We start from the raw sequence: 19,644 nt of genomic DNA, 5'->3' as shown, positions 1-19,644 counted from the left end.
CAAATGTAACTACAGTTCACAGGCAAACCGGAGCCGGTTACTTACACAGAGAAGTGGCTTCTATTCACCGAGGGTAACACAACACGGATACCAGCTGAGCCCTGGGGTTCAGTCATGCCCAATCTGCTTTTAAGAGGACCAAGACACCACATTCCCCAAAAAAACAAAAACCCTGAAAATACCATCTTCAGAAAAGGGTAAACCACTCGTTTTCTGCTAAGCCTTTCTGCATTAAGTTATCTTCATTGCTTAAAGCAAGGAGAAAGGAGAGTAATCACTCAGGGGTTGGGATTTTTATGGCCACAGGAGAAAGGAAAAATCAGGAGTGTGGATTTGATGAAATCACTTTATAGACCAAGCTGGCTGGCGATACCGAGTTCCTTTGCCCTCAGTACCCTAGAGTGAGGCTTTCTAAGAGATTCTACAAAAGTTTCAAAACACAAAATTCCTTATCTAGATTGACTGGGAAAGCAGTAGCCTAGAACTTTCCCGTTTACCAAGCTTGCTTTAGACTGGAGATTAACACTGTTTTCCTTCTAAAGTGCACAATATAAACAAGTATGGTCAAATCTACCGGAATAAGGAAGACCATTCTCCATTTACTCCATTCTTCCCCGAATCCACCAGAATTAATCATTACAAGGTGCCCTGGCAGCCCCGGTGCTCACCAAGCCCAGATGAGCGCGAAGCCCTACCTCACACACAGCGCAGGGACAGTGGGCTCAATTCTAAAGCAATCGGAAGCCAGAGGACTCTGCCCACAGCAGCAGGTCATGCCACAGGTCATTCCTTCCTACTGAAAACCCCGAATTCATGTGCTGCCCCAAAAAAAGCCTGGAGAAGGAAATCACTATTTTTTGAAGAAAGAACAAAAACAAACAAAAAGTAATCAGCCAAGGGACTCCAAAAAAAACAGCTTGTCATACTTGGAATGTGACCAAAACGGGTTTCCAATTAAAGCATGGGAAGACCCTCTCACGTCAGTTACTACAAGGGCTCTGGAACTCAGCACAATCCTTAGTCTTAGGAAAAGCAAAACGAAAGTGATGAGCTGCTGAGGGGGGGGGGGGAGTGTCATTCAATAAGAATTCCTTAAAGGAAAAAAAAACAAAAACTGAACATTCACATTTCCTATTTACAATCACCCCTCCCCCACCCCGCCGCCACCACAATTCTGCTTTAACATTGTGTTCCACATTTTATTTTGTTTTCAAGTTACATTTCAAGCAAAGGTCTTTTTTTTTTTCTCAGCAATATCTCACAATTCCTCATGAGAACACAGCATCTAAACCATAAACCACTGTCAACCAGATCTCAATTCTCCAGCTACCGGCTTTGGTTTATTCATGAAAGAAATCCTCAGCTCTGCTACTAGGGAACAAACATAGGCAATTCAGTCCCTTGAACAAAAATGAAGTCACGTGACCACTCTCATGTCCACCATTTTCTGCCTGGCTAAAACTGGTACAAGAAAATAGACTATAAACCACAACTTTCATAGAACAGCTGAGAATCCCACGTGAGGGCCAACAGAGCCTACTCTAGGCTTGACTGAGAAGAGACACTGCCCAAGCATTCTCCCAGATTTCATTAGTGCACGGAGCTCCAATCTCCCCGTGCGGATGTTTGGGACATGGCATGTTAGTGTCTATCTTGGAAAGATGTGGATAGGTCGTACTTCCTATAGCATTTTCCAAAGTGGCACTGGAACGATGGGTCCCTTTAGGGTTGGCTCATGATATACTGTAGACCCATTCCAATGGGTGCACAAAGAAAAAAAGAGCAGAATCAGAGCTGAGTTCCCCTTTAAAAGCCAAACACCTACATCTAGAAGGAGGCTCCCCTACCTGAGAGCCCTTGCCCTATTGGGGTTCCCACTGTGGAAGCCCTCAGGTCTCAAGGTTAGTTACAGGGCAGCCAGGTAGGGTACGGCTGGCTGTAGGTGACTGGGGGATGGGCAACATAGTAGTTGTTGAAGTTGCCATCACTGACGTAAGGAGCTGGCTGGTAGTAACAGGTGACGTTGGTGGCGTTGGGGATGATGTTTTGTTCTGCCAGCACGCGCAAGGCCAGGAGGGAGATGAGGTTCAGGGTCTGCCTCCGCTCGTGCCCCATGAGGCACACGGTGCTCTCGTTCACTACCCTGCGAAGGATCATGAGGTAGTCGTACTTGCTCCTCTCTTCTTCGGCAAAGTGGTTTTGAAGGTAGGTCTCCAGCTTCCTTTGCTGTTCGAGGATGTCCGGGAAGTCGATGAAAAACCTGGAGCACATGTAACGCTCGAGAGTTTTGATTTCTTCCTGGTCTGTGGGCCGGAAGTCCCGCACGAGGAGGTTGCTGTACTTGAGCAGGCCCCCGCCCCTGATCTCTTCGGGGTTCTTGGTGGCGATCAGTCTGTTCTGCAGGTGGTCAAAGGCTTCCTCGAAGTCCCCGTACACGCTCTCCCCGATCACTGTGGGGTGGACATGCTCAGAGATGGGGCCGCTGGAGCAGTCGTAGAAGAAGAGCAGAGAGTCCAGGATGATCTGAAACGAGTCCACACTGAACTCGAACTGGCGCCGGATGGAGTCGACGAATTTCAGCTCCACGTTCCTCCCGTTCTTGTTGGAGAGGGAAATCAGGCTCCAGCGGTCTGTGTCCGTGCAGACCTTCACCAGCTTCTGGACGTACGCCTCCTTCAGGGTGACCGGGCTGATTTTGAGCTTGTTCACGCCCTCCGGCAGGAAGTTCAGAAGGGAGCACAGCACCACATCTCGGACCAGCTGAAATTCTGCCTCCGTGGGAAGAGCCACGTGAAAGATCAGGTCCAGGTCTTTGCAACCCAGGCCGTTGTCTTTGACCAAGACGTGGCCCGCCGCGGAGCCATTCAGCCGGACGTCCTGCACTTTGATGCCAGCCTCCTCCAGCCGGCCACGCACGGTCTGAACGATGTCCTTCAGAGTTATCTCCAAGGTTGGAAAGTTGCCTCGTCCGTGGATGGGTACGACCTCGGTCAGGACCTCGTGCAGCCGGCTAACCTGATCCCAGTTGAGCACGCTGAAGGACACGCAGTCCCTAGTACTGCTGCTCTCCTCTGCCATCTTGGGGGGCGTTCTGGCGGGGAAACTGCAAGTGAGGGGGCAAGAAACAGAGTTAGGATTCACTTCCACAAGGCTAAGCAGCCCGAGGGACTCAGAGCAGATGCTCAATGGTCTCTGAATGATTTCCCGCACAACAGCGACCATGGGCACTTACTGCTGGGCTCTGCCGTGAGGGTCACAGGTCACGGATGTCAGGGGGTATGTGCACGGAGTAAGGACAACATCTACAGAATCCTACCCTCTGCTTCGTGATTTTGTTTTCTGTGGGGCTGGGTTCTTCATTGTGCTTGTTTTGTCTGCAAGAGGGTGGACTGTGTGAAGGAAAGTAGACAGACTTCTTACACAAATAAACATGTTCCTCAATAGAAGGCCTATAGGTTTGGCTAATTTTCCTAGTTTTTCATAGAATTACCTCTCCTGCCTTCGCATGCCTACTTACATCTTGAACTGGCTGGTACCTAAGCTACAACCCCCACACCCTAAACACAAGACCACCCCCAGGAAAAGACTTCCTTCACTCCATGAGGAGATGACGATTCAACTCTGGGTCGCAACCACACCGAGGACAGGAAGTCCGATCAGTCCCTGCTAGAACCAGGTACACGGATATCTTGTTAGCAAGAACCCCACGTCTTTTTCACTCACGGGGGTGGTCTGCCCTGTAACCAGCACCTCTGTTATCCAGAGCGGAATTCCAGGGAGCCATCTGAATGACAAGATTCCTGGCAACAAAGGCTCAGGTCAGTGCTGTGGTGAATGGCTCTGCCAGCAAGGAGGACCCTCCTAGGGATGTGGGAAACTTCCTCAGGGCAGTGTGATCTTTTCACTGTATTTTGAAATCTAGTACCTCACGGTTACCTAAGGAGAATCAAGTTAGCTCTCAGTACTCGGAGAAAAACATCCCGTCTCACGGTTGACTTGCTAGAACCATAGTTACCAAAGTAATTTTCAACCAAGTGATACGTTTCAGAAAATAAAATACAGCAGATCCCTGGAAATCCTAATGTGTAAAAACAAATACTGCTGTATTAGAAAGTCAAGGTGCTTGTGGATCCACGTGGGTCAAACATTAGCTAGACAGACGTAAGAGCAGAAACAAAATGTCAAGGTGCTATCCTCACGGTTCAGTGTGAGCACAGAATTTTCCGCCCCCTTCACCTTCCTGACTTGCTAGGCGCACACAAAACCCACCCCAACAACTTCTGCAGTTTCATTGTTTGGAAACCGCTGCTTTTGAACGCACATCCGCCATCACTGTCCTGAGGTTCCAACTTGGGTTTTAAGCCTTGCACTTGTGCCAGGGATCCTCGCCTGACATAATCGCTCAGAGTAAGGGTGATGGTTGTCACTCAGTGTTGGGGGGCACCACTGGACACCCCGAGACAAGCTTTCCAGAAGCTGGCCATTAAGAAGGTGGGTGAGAATACAACATAGCAATAAAGGGCAGTGTGTGATAGAGAGAAAATGGAATATAAAGGTAGAAGAAAGGACTGTCCCTTGATTCGGGTGAACAAGAAGGCCACAGAAGAGTTCACTTATGGGAAAGGGACATAAGCTGACAGAAAGGCAACATGAGCTCTGGGCTGGGATTGAGGGCCAGAAGGCAATGTGCAGCCAAGACCTAGCTAATTGTCCAGTCTGGCTGTCAGGCACCTCTCAAGCCAGAGCATAGGTTCCCTTTAGTCTGTAGGTTAAGGGGTTGAATGTGCTTGGCCGGCAACAGGAAGGGTGGTCAGTGATCCCAGCAGGCTCTAGGAACACCAATCTGGGGATGAGCCCTCCTGTGCTTGCTGCGGAAGAATACTTGCCAAGGGTCAGAGAAGCTTCCCTTCAAACCTGTTTGGACAGTATAAAAAAGCTCTAGGCTCTCTGGATCATTCTACCAAAGCACACCTAGGTTAACAAGCAATATTTGTGATGAAATACTTCATGTTCATTGTGGCTAGCATTTGGCTTCAAGTCAGACTTGGGACATCATTTTAATGTGCATATCTATGTACATTTGGTTCTTTGTGGCCCTTTTATGATCAGCATACAGTACACTGTGCTCATTACACAGGGTGCTGCACGATTAAGTCCAAATGACTACAAAGAGGTATGGCTCTAGCTTTGTTTTGAGATACTGCTAAACTATCTATGACTTCGTGACACAGAGTTCCATCAGGTATGTTGGTCTCCCTATAAAAACACAACTTACTCTCCCTATGTATCACCTGCTATTATGCTTCCAAGTCTCATGTTTAGATACAGGTATGAGAAGTCACAGTGACAGAGGAGTAGCAACTGAATCAATACATGGGAGAGAAAAAACAATTTTAAGAATATCTCTTGGAAAAACTTTAATAATGTTGCAGAAGAAAATAACTATAGAAATGACTTTTGACTCGTGCCTTTTTTTTTAAAGGAGTTGTGAGAGAGAAAAAAAGTTTCTAAAATTAAAGTCAGGACTCCTGCCACCCCTACAGCAGTAGTTCTTAGAGGAGGAACATCTAACACCAGTGAGAATGTGATGGAAGCTATCGTTCCTTCTCCAGGGAGGGAGTGGGGAGAGAAGGAGATGACATAGGCACGAGACCTTTCATATATTTTAAAATCTCTAAACTTGTAGTAGGTTCAAAGTTAGAATCTGTTTTAGATTGAAAATTTGTAAGGTTCATATGGGAGGAGGGGCAGGAATGGCCAGAAAATTTATGAGAAACAAGAATGATGTACATATGAGCCCCATAAGAGATATTATGAAGGCACAATTATTGAAACAGTGTGGTATTGGTAAAAAAAAAAAAAAGACAGATTGTTGGAGCAGAAGTTTTAAAATCCAGAAACAAAATCTAATACACAGGGGGATTTTGTACATAACAAAGGAGACATTTCAAAATAGTAGAGACGAAAGTTTAGACATATAGTTATCTACATTTAAAAAATGAATAAGGTGGCTCCATGTCTTGTGCCAAACTAAGACCTAGATGGATGAATTAAAGACTTAAGCATAAGAGGACAAAACCTTATGAGTTCTGGGGAAACATGGAATTTTCCTACACAAATATAGAGGAGGTAGTCCTTTCTAAGTCACATAAAACCTAAAAGTCAAACATTTGATACAGAAAAATAAAAATATCTACATGGTAAAGACACCACAAAGAAGTCAGAAGACAACACTAGGAAAATATTTGCAATGTGAGGCAAAGTACTTATTTTATTAATGAAGAATGAGCTCCTACAAATCAGAAAGACTAACACCCCAACAGAAGAAGGGGCAAAATACATGAACAGTGGCTCAGATGCATAATACATTCAACCTTACCTTAAGGGATGGGCATATTAAAATTTCACCGTATCATTCTTACCTATCAGATTGGCAGAGATCAAGAAGCAGACACCCGTTGGCACACTGCCCATGGGTTCTCTCTGAAGAACAGTGTGGGACTCTTAATTTTAAGTGAATGTACTCTTTATATCAATTCTACTTTTAGGAAGTCTACTTTCGCTTTTATCCTGTGGGTATACTTGCAAGTATGCACAAGGATATTCACTGGAGAATTATTTGTAAAGCTACAGAGACATCAATAGAAGGTGAAATGACTTAATGCATGTATACAACAGTATACAATTGCATGCAGTTATCCCAAAGAATGGAGGCAGCTCTCTATCTGTAAGAATGTGAAATGCTAGTCGAGATTTATTCACAGAAAACCAACACTGCGTGTGTAAAAGCACAAGCCCATGCTTGTACATTTATACAGATCTCTGGAAGGAAACACAAGTACTTCAGCCTATACCAAATACCCCCTCTAGACTGGGAAATGGGACAAAAGAAACTTATTTTTAACCTTTTTGAATTGAGAACCTATACATGTATTAATTGAAAATAGTTTAAATCTTATGAGCCATGTCTGAAAATCTTTCCCCCATGAGCCGTCTAACTCATATGCTACCTTATTTAGTTCTTTCAGTGCCTTTCCTATCACTCCCCACCATCTCTTTGTCCCCAAATCAAATACACATAGAAGCTTCCCCTTTGAGCCTTAAATGTGGATCTCTAGGGGTTAGGCAGGGGAGAAGGGACTGTTTTTCCCCTAGAATGGCTTTTAGTCAAGTTTCTACTTCTCTATTGTTTAATAGAAGATGTCCATTGTTTGTCAAAAATCCTCCAGACTTTCAAAATAATGGATAAGCCATCTCATCTAGACCCTTTCTGTGTTTGTTATCCCGAAGTGGTTTTTTGTAGTTTTATAAGAATGGCTATTTCTCATTTCAGACACATGATAGTGACCTTCATGATGCTGTAATGTTGATTACTAGTTAAAGTTGCAAGAACCTTAAATGCAGTCAACACTTCACCAGGAATCTAGGATGTCTGTATTTGGCAGCTTGCATGCCAACTTCTTCTGACATACATGTGAACAATGGAGTTAACTTTTAGAAAAATGTAGTTCTTGTAAAAGCATGGTGTGGAACATGACAAATGACAAATCCATGGTGTAGTTTGTAATTCTTCCAGTTTACCATGACTTAGATACGGAAGAGCTCAAACTACTGAAGGCTCACATTTAGGCTGGGTTCATATTCAGTGCTTAGCCCGTTAGAAGAGCCCAAAATAAGTTACTGGTGATGATTACAAAGGAATTCTTTGTTTTCTCTTGCCCATCCAAACAATTTCAAATATCAAAAGTATATTTTTTTTAGTGACTCCAACAACACTGGTATTACTAGAATAAATCAAAGTCATAGGCCCTGAGGGTGTAGACAACACATCAGAGCTTAGTGTAATACTTTGAGTTTTAATTAACCATTTGAGATCAACACTGATAGAATCTGCATATAAAAGAATCAATCATGCAAAACACATTCTCAACTCATGAAAGGCCCAGGTTAAAGACAAATTCTAGTTAGCAGAATTAGCAAAATGATGACTAGAAAACAAAATTAATTTGAAGCCTAGTAAATTCAAACTAGTGTCTGATTTTCCTTTTACTGTCTGAGAAGAAGATTCACTGTATTTTGCACAGTAGAAACTAGGCAAGGTGGGAACCAGGATTTCTCACTGATTTGGAAATTCAGGCACCATTTTACAAGTGAGGATGACCATCTGCCTACTCAGTTCAAAGTACTTAATCTTCTAAAAATTTGGACTCATGATGACTAACCACCTCAAGCACCCCTGAATTTTCTTTACTTCTATCATCAGGTTGCAGCAGAAGGGTAGAATGCACACATTGAAAGGAGACAGTTTTGCAGGAATGGCAGCAAAAGGTGAGAGGAAAAGACTGACCAGGCCCAAAGAAGAATAAATCAAGCTTCCTAAGAACAAGTTCATGTCTAACTTACCTTTGTTTCCCATGGCCTGGGCCAGGGGCCCCCAAAGGCAAGTTGATCTGAAAATGCATAATTAAGCCCTAATTGAAAAGAAAATGGAAGGAAGGAAGGAAGGAAGGAAGGAAGGAAGGAAGGAAGGAAGGAAGGAAAAGCTATTTCTAGTCCTGCTTCCTAGCTTATCTAGAGCCCAGAAATAAGAGTGACAAAGGCTATGAAAGCATGAGGGGACTCAAGGTGGGTCCGTAGGACAGGCAGCCAGACAAGCTAGAGATGAGCGTGAAGAGCCCATGTAACACTTCTGGGTCTTTAGGTCAAGGGCTTAGGTCAAATCAACACTGATTGCTATTTGTGCTAGGTATTAGATATAGACACTGTCCACCGAGTTCTTAGTACATGTGGAAATGTCCATCTGTGAAGTTAAGCACAGTGTATATATTAAGTCTCAGTCTGCGATATTTCACATGAAAGCTCTAGAAGCTACTGTCCCAAGGTTTCATGGAAATGCTGAGGTGTGAACGGAGACTCTCAGCTATGGCAGCCCTCCATCTCCTCCAGAGACAACTGAGCAACACCCTCTTCCTCTGACCCTGCTGGGGTTTAAGAATACAAAAGAAACTCAGGGGCGCCTGGGTGGCACAGCAGTTAAGTGTCTGCCTTCAGCTCAGGGCGTGATCCCGGTGTTATGGGATCGAGCCCCAGATCAGACTCTTCCGCTATGAGCCTGCTTCTTTCTCTCCCACTCCCCCTGCTTGTGTTCCCTCTCTCACTGGCTGTCTCTATCTCTGTCGAATAAATAAATAAAATCTTTAAAAAAAAAAAAAAGAAACTCAAACACATTTCAACATTCCTTTGATGACATTTCCTTTTATGGTTACTGGATGTTACCTCAAAAGCCTGGACCTTCCTAGTAACACTTTCTAGGCTCGAGGTGAGAGACCCAGCCCTGGACAATGGACAAAGCCTGGTGACAAGCCACAGGAGGGGTGTATGCAGAACAAAGACACTTGCTGTCCCCAGCTCCGGACTGAGAGGAGACCCAGGCACATGAGGCAGGTATCTTCCACACAAAGTCTTCCCCCTCCAGTATACCACAGAGGGCATATTCAGAAAAAAGAAACTACTCATTGCATATAAAAACCTAGAGAGTTTAAGCAGAAGTAAAAGAGGGTGACATACACATCATACTCTTCTATCCCACCAAATTAAGGAATACAGATCAGAAAAGATGAGGTGAACTGACCCCAGATCCTCAACTCTACAAACGTTTGAACACTTGGAACTGGTAACAGTCCCCAGTGAGCTCGCTCTGCCACTGGCCGGGTGGGAGGTGGGGAGAGGATATAGGATCCTGCTACAAGCCCACAGGGGCACTGTGATAACCAGTTCTTGCTGCGACGGCAGTGATCTCCTCTAAAACAGAGTTTGTGTTGGTCCTATCCAGAAAAGGAGAAACTTACCCCTAAAACCATGACACTTTATCCACACCACCTACACTGAAAACAACAAAGCTTGAACCAATTGCCCTTTATTGCCTGCTTAAGAGCAGATTCCAGCTGAGCAAAGGACATGAGTCAGGGTTCATCTTCGAGGACGCCAAGGTGGTTTAGAGGTGCCTCTCAGAGAAGGCAATTCACTGCCCATGGTGTGGGAAATTCTATTTCTATTTCTATTTCATAATATAAACATCTTATCAATGCTATCGACTCAGAAACCATGGACTACCTCTTCAGAAGTTCCAGCAGGTACTAGCAGGTGCATAGCCCTCCAGGCCCTCTTCTTGGAGGAAGAGACCAAATGTGACCAGATGTCTAGCCAGGTGCCCTCACATGAACCACCAAACTCTATCTGATCCAGCTTTATCTGGACCAACCCATCTGATTTGTGCACCAACGCTACTATTATCCCTACTTTACAGAAAAGGGGACTGAGGAACGAAGAGGTTATACACAGTGTTAACTGTCCAAGGATGCCGTGCCGGGAAGGGGCACAAATGGCCCTGAGGGGCTTCCTAGGAGGTGGATAGTTTGGATGCACGTGTTGGGGTGCGGGTAGGGCTTGGAAGATAAGCTAGTTGCTCAACTAGTTGTAAAAGGCGGCTGGATGAGCGAAGGCCCCTGAGCGAGGCGGGCCAGATGGCAGGGGCCAGAAGCAAGGCAGAAGCATTCCGAGCACGGTACCTCACAGCTGTCAGTGCAGAGACCCTCTCCCTCAAGATCACCATGGATTTGGGGATGCATCCAGCCTGGCTGGATCCACCAGAATGGAAGGTAATTATGCATAAAAATGCTGATCATTGTGCTCCTGTTTGTTTTAAAGCAGCAGAGGCTGTGAGGTGAAGGCCCAGGCTGCTCCCTTTGAGGGAGCTCCCGGAGGCCAGCCAGGAGGCTAGGCAGTGGTTCTCAGCGCAGGGACAGCTGCGGGGATGCGCTCTGCTGGCTGGAAAATCGGCAGTGTTCATCTGCTGATAAAGCAACAGAACAGGACACTCTGAAGACAAGAGGGCAACTTTCTAGATCCCAGAAACTGATAACCCAACCAGAGCTTCAGACAGAAGGTAGGTAAGTTCGCAAGAAGTGACAGGAACCGCTCGGGCGAGCTGGAACAGAACTGGACACACCTGCCACTTTTCCCAACTGCACAGAGCTTGGCCCTTGAGATGCCTATGCCGTCGAGAAACAAGCCGGGAACTCTGAATGACCATGGACTTCATAAAAGCAGCAGCAGACTAGTGGGCAGCAAGGAGAAAAACTGGGCTCAAAGTAGATGCGGCTTTTTGAAGAGAAATCATCCCTTCATCCTCGAATGTGTGGTGAGGGCCAGGACTTATGGAGGACCAGGGGGCAGCCTGAGGAAACCTTTGTCTGCCAGCGGCCAGCCCCTCACCAGGGCCCGGGCCCCAGGGAGGAGGCCACGCTGTGGAGACTCCTCTGCCCCCAAACACATAGAAATGGTACAGATAACCGAGACACACACCTACCTATGTTTCACGTGAATGTCCACAGAATAAGAGTGTACATTAGCAGGCAGCCCAAAGCAATAGAACCAGATAAAATAATGCCTTGCTTATTAAAAGGACAGTAAAATATATCGTGTCAGCCTTTTCTACAACACCCGCAACACACTCTGCCTCCGTTCAAAGAAACAACTGTGCCATGCCGCAGAACTCTGCCCAGAGAAGACAGTTCGAAGTCAGTGACACAACAGATCCCGCAGCTGACCTGTTCTCACTCTCCGCTTGGGCACATCCAGCCGGAGGTCTCAATCTATTTTCTCAGGGTTATCAGGAGCGTCCTAGCCACTGAATACCCACGTGTGCTACAGCCCCCAAACATGGTATGATTCCCACGGCAACTGGGGTGCCGCCTCCGCTGAAGGAAAGGGGTGCCCCGGACTGAAGAAGGGGGCCACCAGAACCCAGGGCCACCTGGCTTTGCACCACGCTTTGAGTTCGAGGGGCCCTCCCAAGTTCTCACTTCCCATGGACGCCCACAGACGGTCTTAATGGTTATCAGAGATTGGGCTCTGTCCGCAGACACCCGCCCTAAGAGGACTCCAAACAGAAAGCACTTCCTTGTCTTTCAAAATAGGATGCTTGAGCAAGTGTGGCTGGAGAGATAACACTGGAAGAGCTCATGCTGTGGCTACAAAACAGCATGAAACAGAATCAAAACACGGGCCCAGAGACTGTAACAGGGACACCACAGAAGTTCACGCGCTTAAAGGAATACCCTGAAATCATCGCAAATGTAAACGTTAACAAGGTCAGGACGCGGACATCTTTAGATGGAAGCCAAGCACAGAAGTCTTGATTTTTCCAGGGTGTCAGCGATATTAAGTGCTACATACACCACTTGAACTGGAAATAATCCCTGTTGCAACTTGGCGCCCCACTTCCTCCTACGAAATGCCTCTTTCTAAATCAGAGATGTTACTGGTCTGACTCATTTAAAGAGATCGCCAGAGCTGGCCCCTACCATTTTAGAGACTGACTAGACTGAGAAAAATAGAACCATTCCTAGGAGGCTGTTTACCATAAGGATGGCCAAGTTTCCATACAGTCCACAGGGTCTAGGGGCTGCCGGCCCCCAGAGTCTACCAAGGGTTGCACACCGCCTAACTCTCCAGCTTAGAACATGGAGCAGTTTTCAGGTGTCCAGAAGGAGGGCCTCGGTTTGCTGTCCCATCCCTAGCAGCATCCCTGGGCCTTATCAGGATAGGACCAAGCTCAAGTGCAACACTTATCATACTTCAGACACACACACACACCCCATTCACATATGTCTAAGTGTGAGCTGGCCTCCATTTCTGGGAGGATGCTAATTATGCACAATTCCATCCAGGTTTTAGGTTTGCATAGACCCGTCCCTGTAGCAGGCACCGGACCTCCAGGTCTGAGCATGGCAGCAGCCTGAGTGACACACCGCCAGGCTCAGCGGTCCCTTTGACATATAAATGCTGTGAAGAATGGCAATTTGGGTGGATGGGCAGCACCGGCAGGTGGAGGGATGCATTAAAAAGTGAAGGAGCAAGACCATGGGGTACCTATTTCTGGACCTATTTCTGTACCAACTGCACCGGGGCAGCCAAGTCACCTTGTGTGTTGATATTTCTACATGTGTGGAGCTGTGCAGGCCATGGACATGACCCACTAGGAATGACTATCGTTAAATTAGCATTTACCACGTCATGTGTTGCTGTCATTTGGCAGCTCACAGACACCTGTTACCTGAACAGTATTTCCCCTTGCATTTTCAAATTTCAGTTGTTGCTACATTTTCATTGTTGATACACTGATTGAGCCCTGGTTCCCCCCCTCCAGTGTCAGAAGATTTCATCTGCAATTCTTTGAAATTCTATTACCTGGTGATTATGCGCTAAGAAACTACAGAAGAATGAAAGAATGAGCACCGGACAAGGAATCAAGTATCCTGTGTTTTAGTGGCAGGCCTGACTCACAGGGTGAATGCTTATCAGTAAGTGGGCCACGACGACTGAATTTCCTTTCGTTCTTTCCGGTATCTGAGTGCCTACTATATTCCCATCGCTGTTCTAGGAGCTGACGACCCATCATCGAGCAAGAGGCAAAGACCTCTGCCCTGGCTCACGCTCTCCCTCCCGTAACTTGCTGCTGTTAACTCTTGCCTCCCACTCGTGCAGATTCAGAACTGGAGAGTGAGCCACTGGGCAGCTGGTCTGGACCCGTGCTGCTCAATCCTGTATCCACAAGCCTCGTGTGGCCCTTGAGCACTTGACACGGGGCAAGTCCACACTGAGACCACTGAGACATGCTGTGAACATAAAATACACCCCAGATTTCAAGAACTCAGTAGGAGGGGGGGGGAGAAAAAAAGGAAAATATCTCCTTAATATTTTTTATATTGATTACATACGGAGAGGCTAACATTTGCTATGATGGGTTAAATAAAATCATTGAAATTCATTTCACCTGTTTATTTTTATGTGTGTTTATTTTATATGTTTGTATTATATGTGATGACTGCTAGAAACTTAACTGGGGCTCTCCTATTTCTCCTGGACAGCACTGGTCGACTGGCCTTATCACAATAAAAAAACCGAAGTCTGAAGAGGTAGAGAGGTTTATCCTCACAACCCAAGACGGCCTCAGAGGCAGGGAGGAGGGAAGCAGAGAGACGGCGAGAGGCCTGGACCCTGGAGGCAGCAGCAGTGCTAGCTCCCAGCTGAGCAAGCCTGCCCCAGGGCCTGGACACAGGGTACACGCTCACTTCGTGTCCACTTCATCTCTCCTCCTGGCTCCGCACTCTTCCTACCGCAGCGCCTGGCCACTTCCTCCACATGAGTGCCCTGGCTGGCCAAGACCATGCAGGGTCAGTCAGCTGCGATGCCCACCTCCTCAGCCACAAGCACAAGTCAGGGATAAACAGGGCGCATTTGGGGGTAGGGTGTAGACAGCCAGGAAGGTGGGGAATGACCCTTTCTCCCACCCTCGTGTAAGGGCTAAGCCAGGGGAGAGAAGCAAATGGCAAGCAGAGGGCGCGGACACAGTTCAAGATTCGTGGATAAGTTTCTTCTCAAAACAGGCCCACAGAGAGTGAATATGGAGACAGATATGGGACTTTGTGTGTTCATTCAGTTGAAGATTTGAAAATAGAAACAAAACAAGGGACACGGCAGAACTGTAATGGAGATCTGGGGACCCTCAGATGGGGTGACCTCAGGAGCCTCTCAGAAGGGTCTAAAGCTGGGTCAAAATATAGTTTGGTGGGGAAGGAAGAGCACTGATTTGTTCAAATATGTGAGTATGAATTCTGTGAGGCAAGGGAGGGCAGTCCAAGGGAGGTGGAGAATGAACAGAAGGTCAGAAGGGGACAGGTCCTGAAAAGGAGCTCGGCTTCTGGAGGGATGGGCAGTTCCTGGGAGTTCTTCAGATGCCGTTGGAGAGAGGCATGGGAGGTGGAATTGGCCAGAGGCAGGAGAAGAGCCCCGTACTGCTCTCATGGAGCTGCTGTCTACAGGGCCCTGAACCAGGTCAGTGATGGCAGTGGGAAACAAAAAGCGAAAAAGATAAAAGGTCAGCAGAACCAGCAGCCGAGTGAATCGGAGAGAGAAAGGCTGAGCGAGCCATGTGAGGCTGCTGTTGGTGTGGCTGGGCAGGAGGGCAGGATGGGAAGTGCTGGAAGAGAGCAGGTCTGGAGCTCAGCTTAAGGAGCTTCAGCTGCGGGCCAATTAGCAGGCACGGCCCCTGGGCTCCAAACCTACCAAACAGAGGCCACCACTTGGAAAAAGGCCCTGAAACCACAGGGCATTTTAGGCTGGGAGCTTCTGGCCCAAAAAGCTCCCGGCACCTTAGAAAGTGCCAGAATGAATCTACCTAAAGGAGGCTTCCCTCACTGAGAGGACTGGCAGTTCAATGCCAGCAGAGCACTGCATCCAATCCACAGGAGCACCTTCTGTGCCCCAGGCCCTGCTCCGGGCGCTGGGGATTCAGCAGGGAGCACTGATCCCTGCCTTCCTGGGGCTCACATGGCCAGTGGCTAAGAAAAACAAGCAAAATCCCAGTGCCTGTACATTAGGAAGCTGTCCCGGCTCCTCCTGCATCCAGAGCGCTTCCACAGGCCTTTTTACATACCACTGCCTTGGCCTCCTCGGCACCTGGCACCAACCGCTGCCCGGGGAAGCACTTAACTGCTTACTGACTCAATCACGGTTATCCAAGAAATAAACACTTAATGCAGTTTAGTGACCAAGACTCCCAAGGGCTCTGAGACTAAAAAATATCCTACACAGAGTTACTTAACATTAGCAATTATTTCTTCATGTTCGTTTGTTCCTGTTGTTCCAAGTTCAGCAAACAGTTCTAGGGCAGCTTAGAGAGACCAGCTGTACAAAATCTATTGATTCTAAACAATTCATAAGGCTATTTCCTACATAGCTGGGTTATGTGAAGAGACTTTGTCTAAACCACTTAAATTCCAAATATGAGCTTCTTTATAATGCACGCAGTGAAAGGATAAAAAGGCTTGAGACCAGAAGTCTGGGAAGCATCACAGGAGATCAGCACTATTGCTGTACCCAACTGGCTTGTTTAAACACACGAGCATTTCTTTAGACACAGGGGTGGCTGCTTCATCATAATACAGCTGATGCCAGCTTGACAGGCCATGGTCAAAACACCAGGATGGCACAACACATTTTTCCATATTGCCTGTTGTGGACTTCAGTGACATCACAAAAAAAGCAACGAACCTTATCTAACCAGAGTAATGTTTTATCCCAAGTAACACCTCAGATTCTGCATTACTTCCCTTTAACCCCTAAACACACACACACACACACACACACACACACACACACACACACACACACGGTAACGCACACAGCCCAGAGATCTGGCGTGAGACCAAGAAACCCAAACACAACAATCCAAGTTTAGCCTAACTCATGAAACTGGGCTTGGGCTTCCACAACTTCTTTTGGGACACACAAAAAAGGTTTATCATTCAGTGCTCTTGGCTTGTCATTCTCTAGTGACTGGCCCGAGGCACACAATATATCAGAGATGAAAGATGAAGACAAGGTACTACTTACTTGAGCAGTTTAAAAAAACCATGTCATTTTCTAACTTTGTATCAAATGCTACTGGCACTGGGAGAACAAGGGCACTACAGTCCACTCTACATTATCTTATTGCTAGGCAGTTCCTTGGATTTTCAGAAGTACGAGGACTTCTCTGTTCTTTGATGGGTAGTGCAAGATGTGCACAATTTGCCCTGGCCTTGAACACTGGGGACTGTAGGCTAAGTGGGGCATGTTGGGAAATGCAGGGGTGAGGGGTTCTGTAACTCAGGATGGGATTTCCATGAGCTACTTGTACTCATAGTACAGGCGAGCAAAGCAAGGAGAGAGAACCACTGGTGCTCAGCTAAATCACACTCATTCTGACAAACAGGCAAGATTCACATCCTTTCCTTCAGAGGTACCCCAACTTAATCGCTGGATACAAGGGAGGTATTATAGAAGAAACTCAACATAGAAAGTGCTTCGGTGAGCTCTAGGTACAGACACTGTCATGAAATTAGGGACCTCTGTTTTAGGTAACAATTTAGAGGCCTCCTGGCTGAGGAAAAAAAAAGTGGTTTTGTTTTGTTTTGTTTTTTTGTTTTTTTACTTTCACATTATGTGGTGGGACTCACCCTATAGCTACCTGAACAATTATATTCAATATACCAAAACCTTCTTTCTAAAAACTCCTTATTGAGAATAAATGTACTCTAAAGATATGGGTATACCTTAAGGCACAAGGTTTCAGTTATCTCAAGTAAAAGCTTGACTCCAGAGATATTAAGTTTTCCATCTTCACAAACAAGAATGTCAAAGGACAGAACCCCTGCTGGTCCAGCCAGACTGCCTCCCTGAAAGCGAAGAGAAAAGTCAGCATTCTCTAGTCCCCACCCCACCCCCTTCAATGGCAGGGTCTCCTGTGGGTCTCACTCCCTCAATAATATCTTTGGGGATTTAAGACACAGCACAATTCTTGGTAAGCGCTCCTACCGCCCCCCACCCCCAAACACCCAGGCAGCTGCAGGCTGCCTGGCTTGCTTCCTTGTGGGCTTCCTTGCCAAGTTACTCCCGTGGAAAGGTTAGTGTAGCCAACAATGGCCACTCTCATCATCCCCCCACCCCCGCCCCTTGGAAGGCAGCTGGGCCAAGCCAGGAGTCTACTTCAGAAGAATTTAATAATCTTTACTTTATTTCCTGGGAAGGTTCAGGTTCCTGACCCACCTACCAAATATCCTGAATACCAACTGTCACAATACAAATGATTACAACAGTTTTTATAAACGCTGACTGTAATAAGTGAACTTTAAAGCACTCCACGGCTTGCATGTTATAACTCCATTTAAAAAAAAGTTTAAAAGGCAGCAGGTCGCTAGCTAAGACAAGGACTTAGTCCTGCAGAAGCCTTCCTCCAGACAAAAAGGAGGGAAGAGGACTGAGCTGCTCCCTCCCGTGAGGTCCAGCCTAATGTATCAGTCGGTTCTAGCGGGGATGGGTGAGCTCTCACTCTGCAGAGAAACTCGCCAGGCTTTTTTCCGGAAGTCCTCCCTTACTTTGAGGTAGCGCAGTTTTGTTTTCTCTCGCATCTGCGTTCTGTGTTTAGGTGTACAGTCTACCAACCTGTACTGGTCAGATTCGTCACCCTCCTCCGCCTCCCGTCCCACCTCTGTGATCTGGGGCAGCCACTCGCGGCACCGCTAGCCCAGTCAACTCACTGTCAAGGCTTTTAGTCTACACGGTAAGCAAGTTTCATTCCTAAAAGGGGAGGAACCAGGCAGGGCACAGACACCGTATTCCCCAGAAGTTTCCAAGAGAAGTGCAGCGCGCGGAAGTCACTCGCTTGGACCACTTTTGCTGCTCACGGTGTCCACCGTCTAGTGCGAGTACACGGAAAGTTAGGGATCTCCGCCCTGACATCGAAACCCCGGGCTTGGCGCCCAGCCGGGGAAGCGCTCCTCCCCTCCCCGGCCTGATACGAGCTCCTGACCGCTGCGTCTCCAACTGCGCCTCCCGAAACCGCCGCATTCGAATTCGCGCTCGGCTGGCCTGCGGAGGTGTGCGTGCCCGCGGGAGAGCAAGCAAGGACGGGGCGGCGGGGGCGCCATCGGACCGGGAAGGGGCTGAAGGCCCCCATCACGAACTCTTCGGCCGCCCCGCCCGCGCCGCTCAGCGCGCAGCCCCAGGGACGCGCGGAGCAGGAACTCGCCGAAGTTTGCCAAGCCCCGGCCGAAGTCTCTGGAAAGTTATAGCTCTCTCTCGGGGCGTCTCGCCTGGTCCTCGGGGGCGGGGGATGTGTGTGGGGATGTCGTCGCGGGGTCGGGAGGGGAAGGGGGCACCGCGGCCCCGCACCTGTCCGTACCTCCCCTCGGCTCCCCACCGGGCTCTGAGGAAACTGGAGCTCCACCCGACGGAGACAGACCCCCGAAGGCAGAGCGCACGGCTCTCTGGGGCCGCCGCATCCTTTCACCTTTAAGGGAGGGGGCCGGGGACTCACCTGGGCGGCGGAAGAGGGACGACAGAGGCAGGTCCTTGGCGTGGGCAGCCCCCAGCAGGAGCGGCGCGGTCACTACAGCCCCCAGGCAGCGGCACCGAGTGAGAGGTCCTGCCGCCGCCCCCTCCGTTCTTATAAGGCTTGACCACGCCCCCACCCCCCCGTCCCCGCCCCTAAGCCTTCCCTCCCAGGGGAGCAAGGGGCGGGGTGGGGCGGAGCCAGCGCCCACGGGATCCTTCCGCCTGGGCGCTGATGGCAAGGGCAGGGCGAAAGGTGCCCTCTGATTGGCTCCTCGGGTGAATGGTTGCCGAGAGACGAGTAAACCTTCGGCGGCGGGACGGGGCGGGGTGGGGGTGGGTGCTAAAAGAGGTAGCACTGCGCAGGCGCAATAGAGAGGGGTTGGGTTGACACCCCCCCCCGCCCCAACTTCGGAGTTATTGGAACTCTCTACTTTCCGCTAGGCTCTCTTCTGCCATTGGCATCACATAACTCTTCTCCCAAGTTCTTCCCATCTCCGTCCCGCTCCCTCGCAGGCCTGTTTTTTTCTCTTGCTTTTCTGGGGATTTTTGCGTTGGTTCTCTCTCCAGGAGTGGGGAATGAAACCCCTACGCCTACCTCCGGCGTGTGTTTCGAAGTCAGAAAAAAACTTACGGTTTCTGAGCCAACGGCGCTTTCCTGTTTCCCCAAACTGCCTGGAGGCCATAGGGGAAAGGGCCGGCGCAGTT

General features: G+C 48.1%; 1 protein-coding gene across 3 annotated transcripts; it reads right to left on the bottom strand.

Moving 5' to 3' along the window:
- Positions 1 to 1,185: 1,185 nt before the first annotated feature.
- On the bottom strand, positions 1,186 to 19,019 carry TENT5C (terminal nucleotidyltransferase 5C). Of its 3 annotated transcripts, none has more exons than XM_087866199.1 (3): positions 18,923 to 19,016; positions 3,233 to 3,374; positions 1,186 to 3,103 (listed from the first exon to the last, which is right to left on the bottom strand). In XM_087866199.1, the coding sequence occupies exon 3, from the start codon at positions 3,076 to 3,078 to the stop codon at positions 1,903 to 1,905; it is 1,176 nt and encodes a 391-aa protein (XP_087722325.1). In that variant the 5' UTR covers positions 3,079 to 3,103; positions 3,233 to 3,374; positions 18,923 to 19,016; the 3' UTR covers positions 1,186 to 1,902. The 3 variants fall into 3 exon arrangements, with proteins under 3 accessions (XP_087722325.1, XP_045657362.1, XP_045657359.1); XM_045801406.2 differs by lacking the exon at positions 3,233 to 3,374 and adding an exon at positions 17,160 to 17,282 and having other exon boundaries at positions 18,923 to 19,014; XM_045801403.2 differs by lacking the exon at positions 3,233 to 3,374 and having other exon boundaries at positions 18,923 to 19,019.
- Positions 19,020 to 19,644: the final 625 nt, after the last annotated feature.

This window comes from Ursus americanus, chromosome 12 (assembly GCF_024610735.1).
Source record: "Ursus americanus isolate L20-20 chromosome 12, mUrsAme1.1.p, whole genome shotgun sequence".
Lineage (NCBI taxonomy): Eukaryota > Metazoa > Chordata > Mammalia > Carnivora > Ursidae > Ursus > Ursus americanus.
This window is presented reverse-complemented; position numbering and strand designations above follow the sequence as displayed.

Coding starts and splice junctions, on each gene's coding strand:
- TENT5C (XM_045801403.2), bottom strand. CDS start 3,078: ATGGCAGAGGAGAGCAGCAGTACTAGGGACTGCGTGTCCTTCAGCGTG.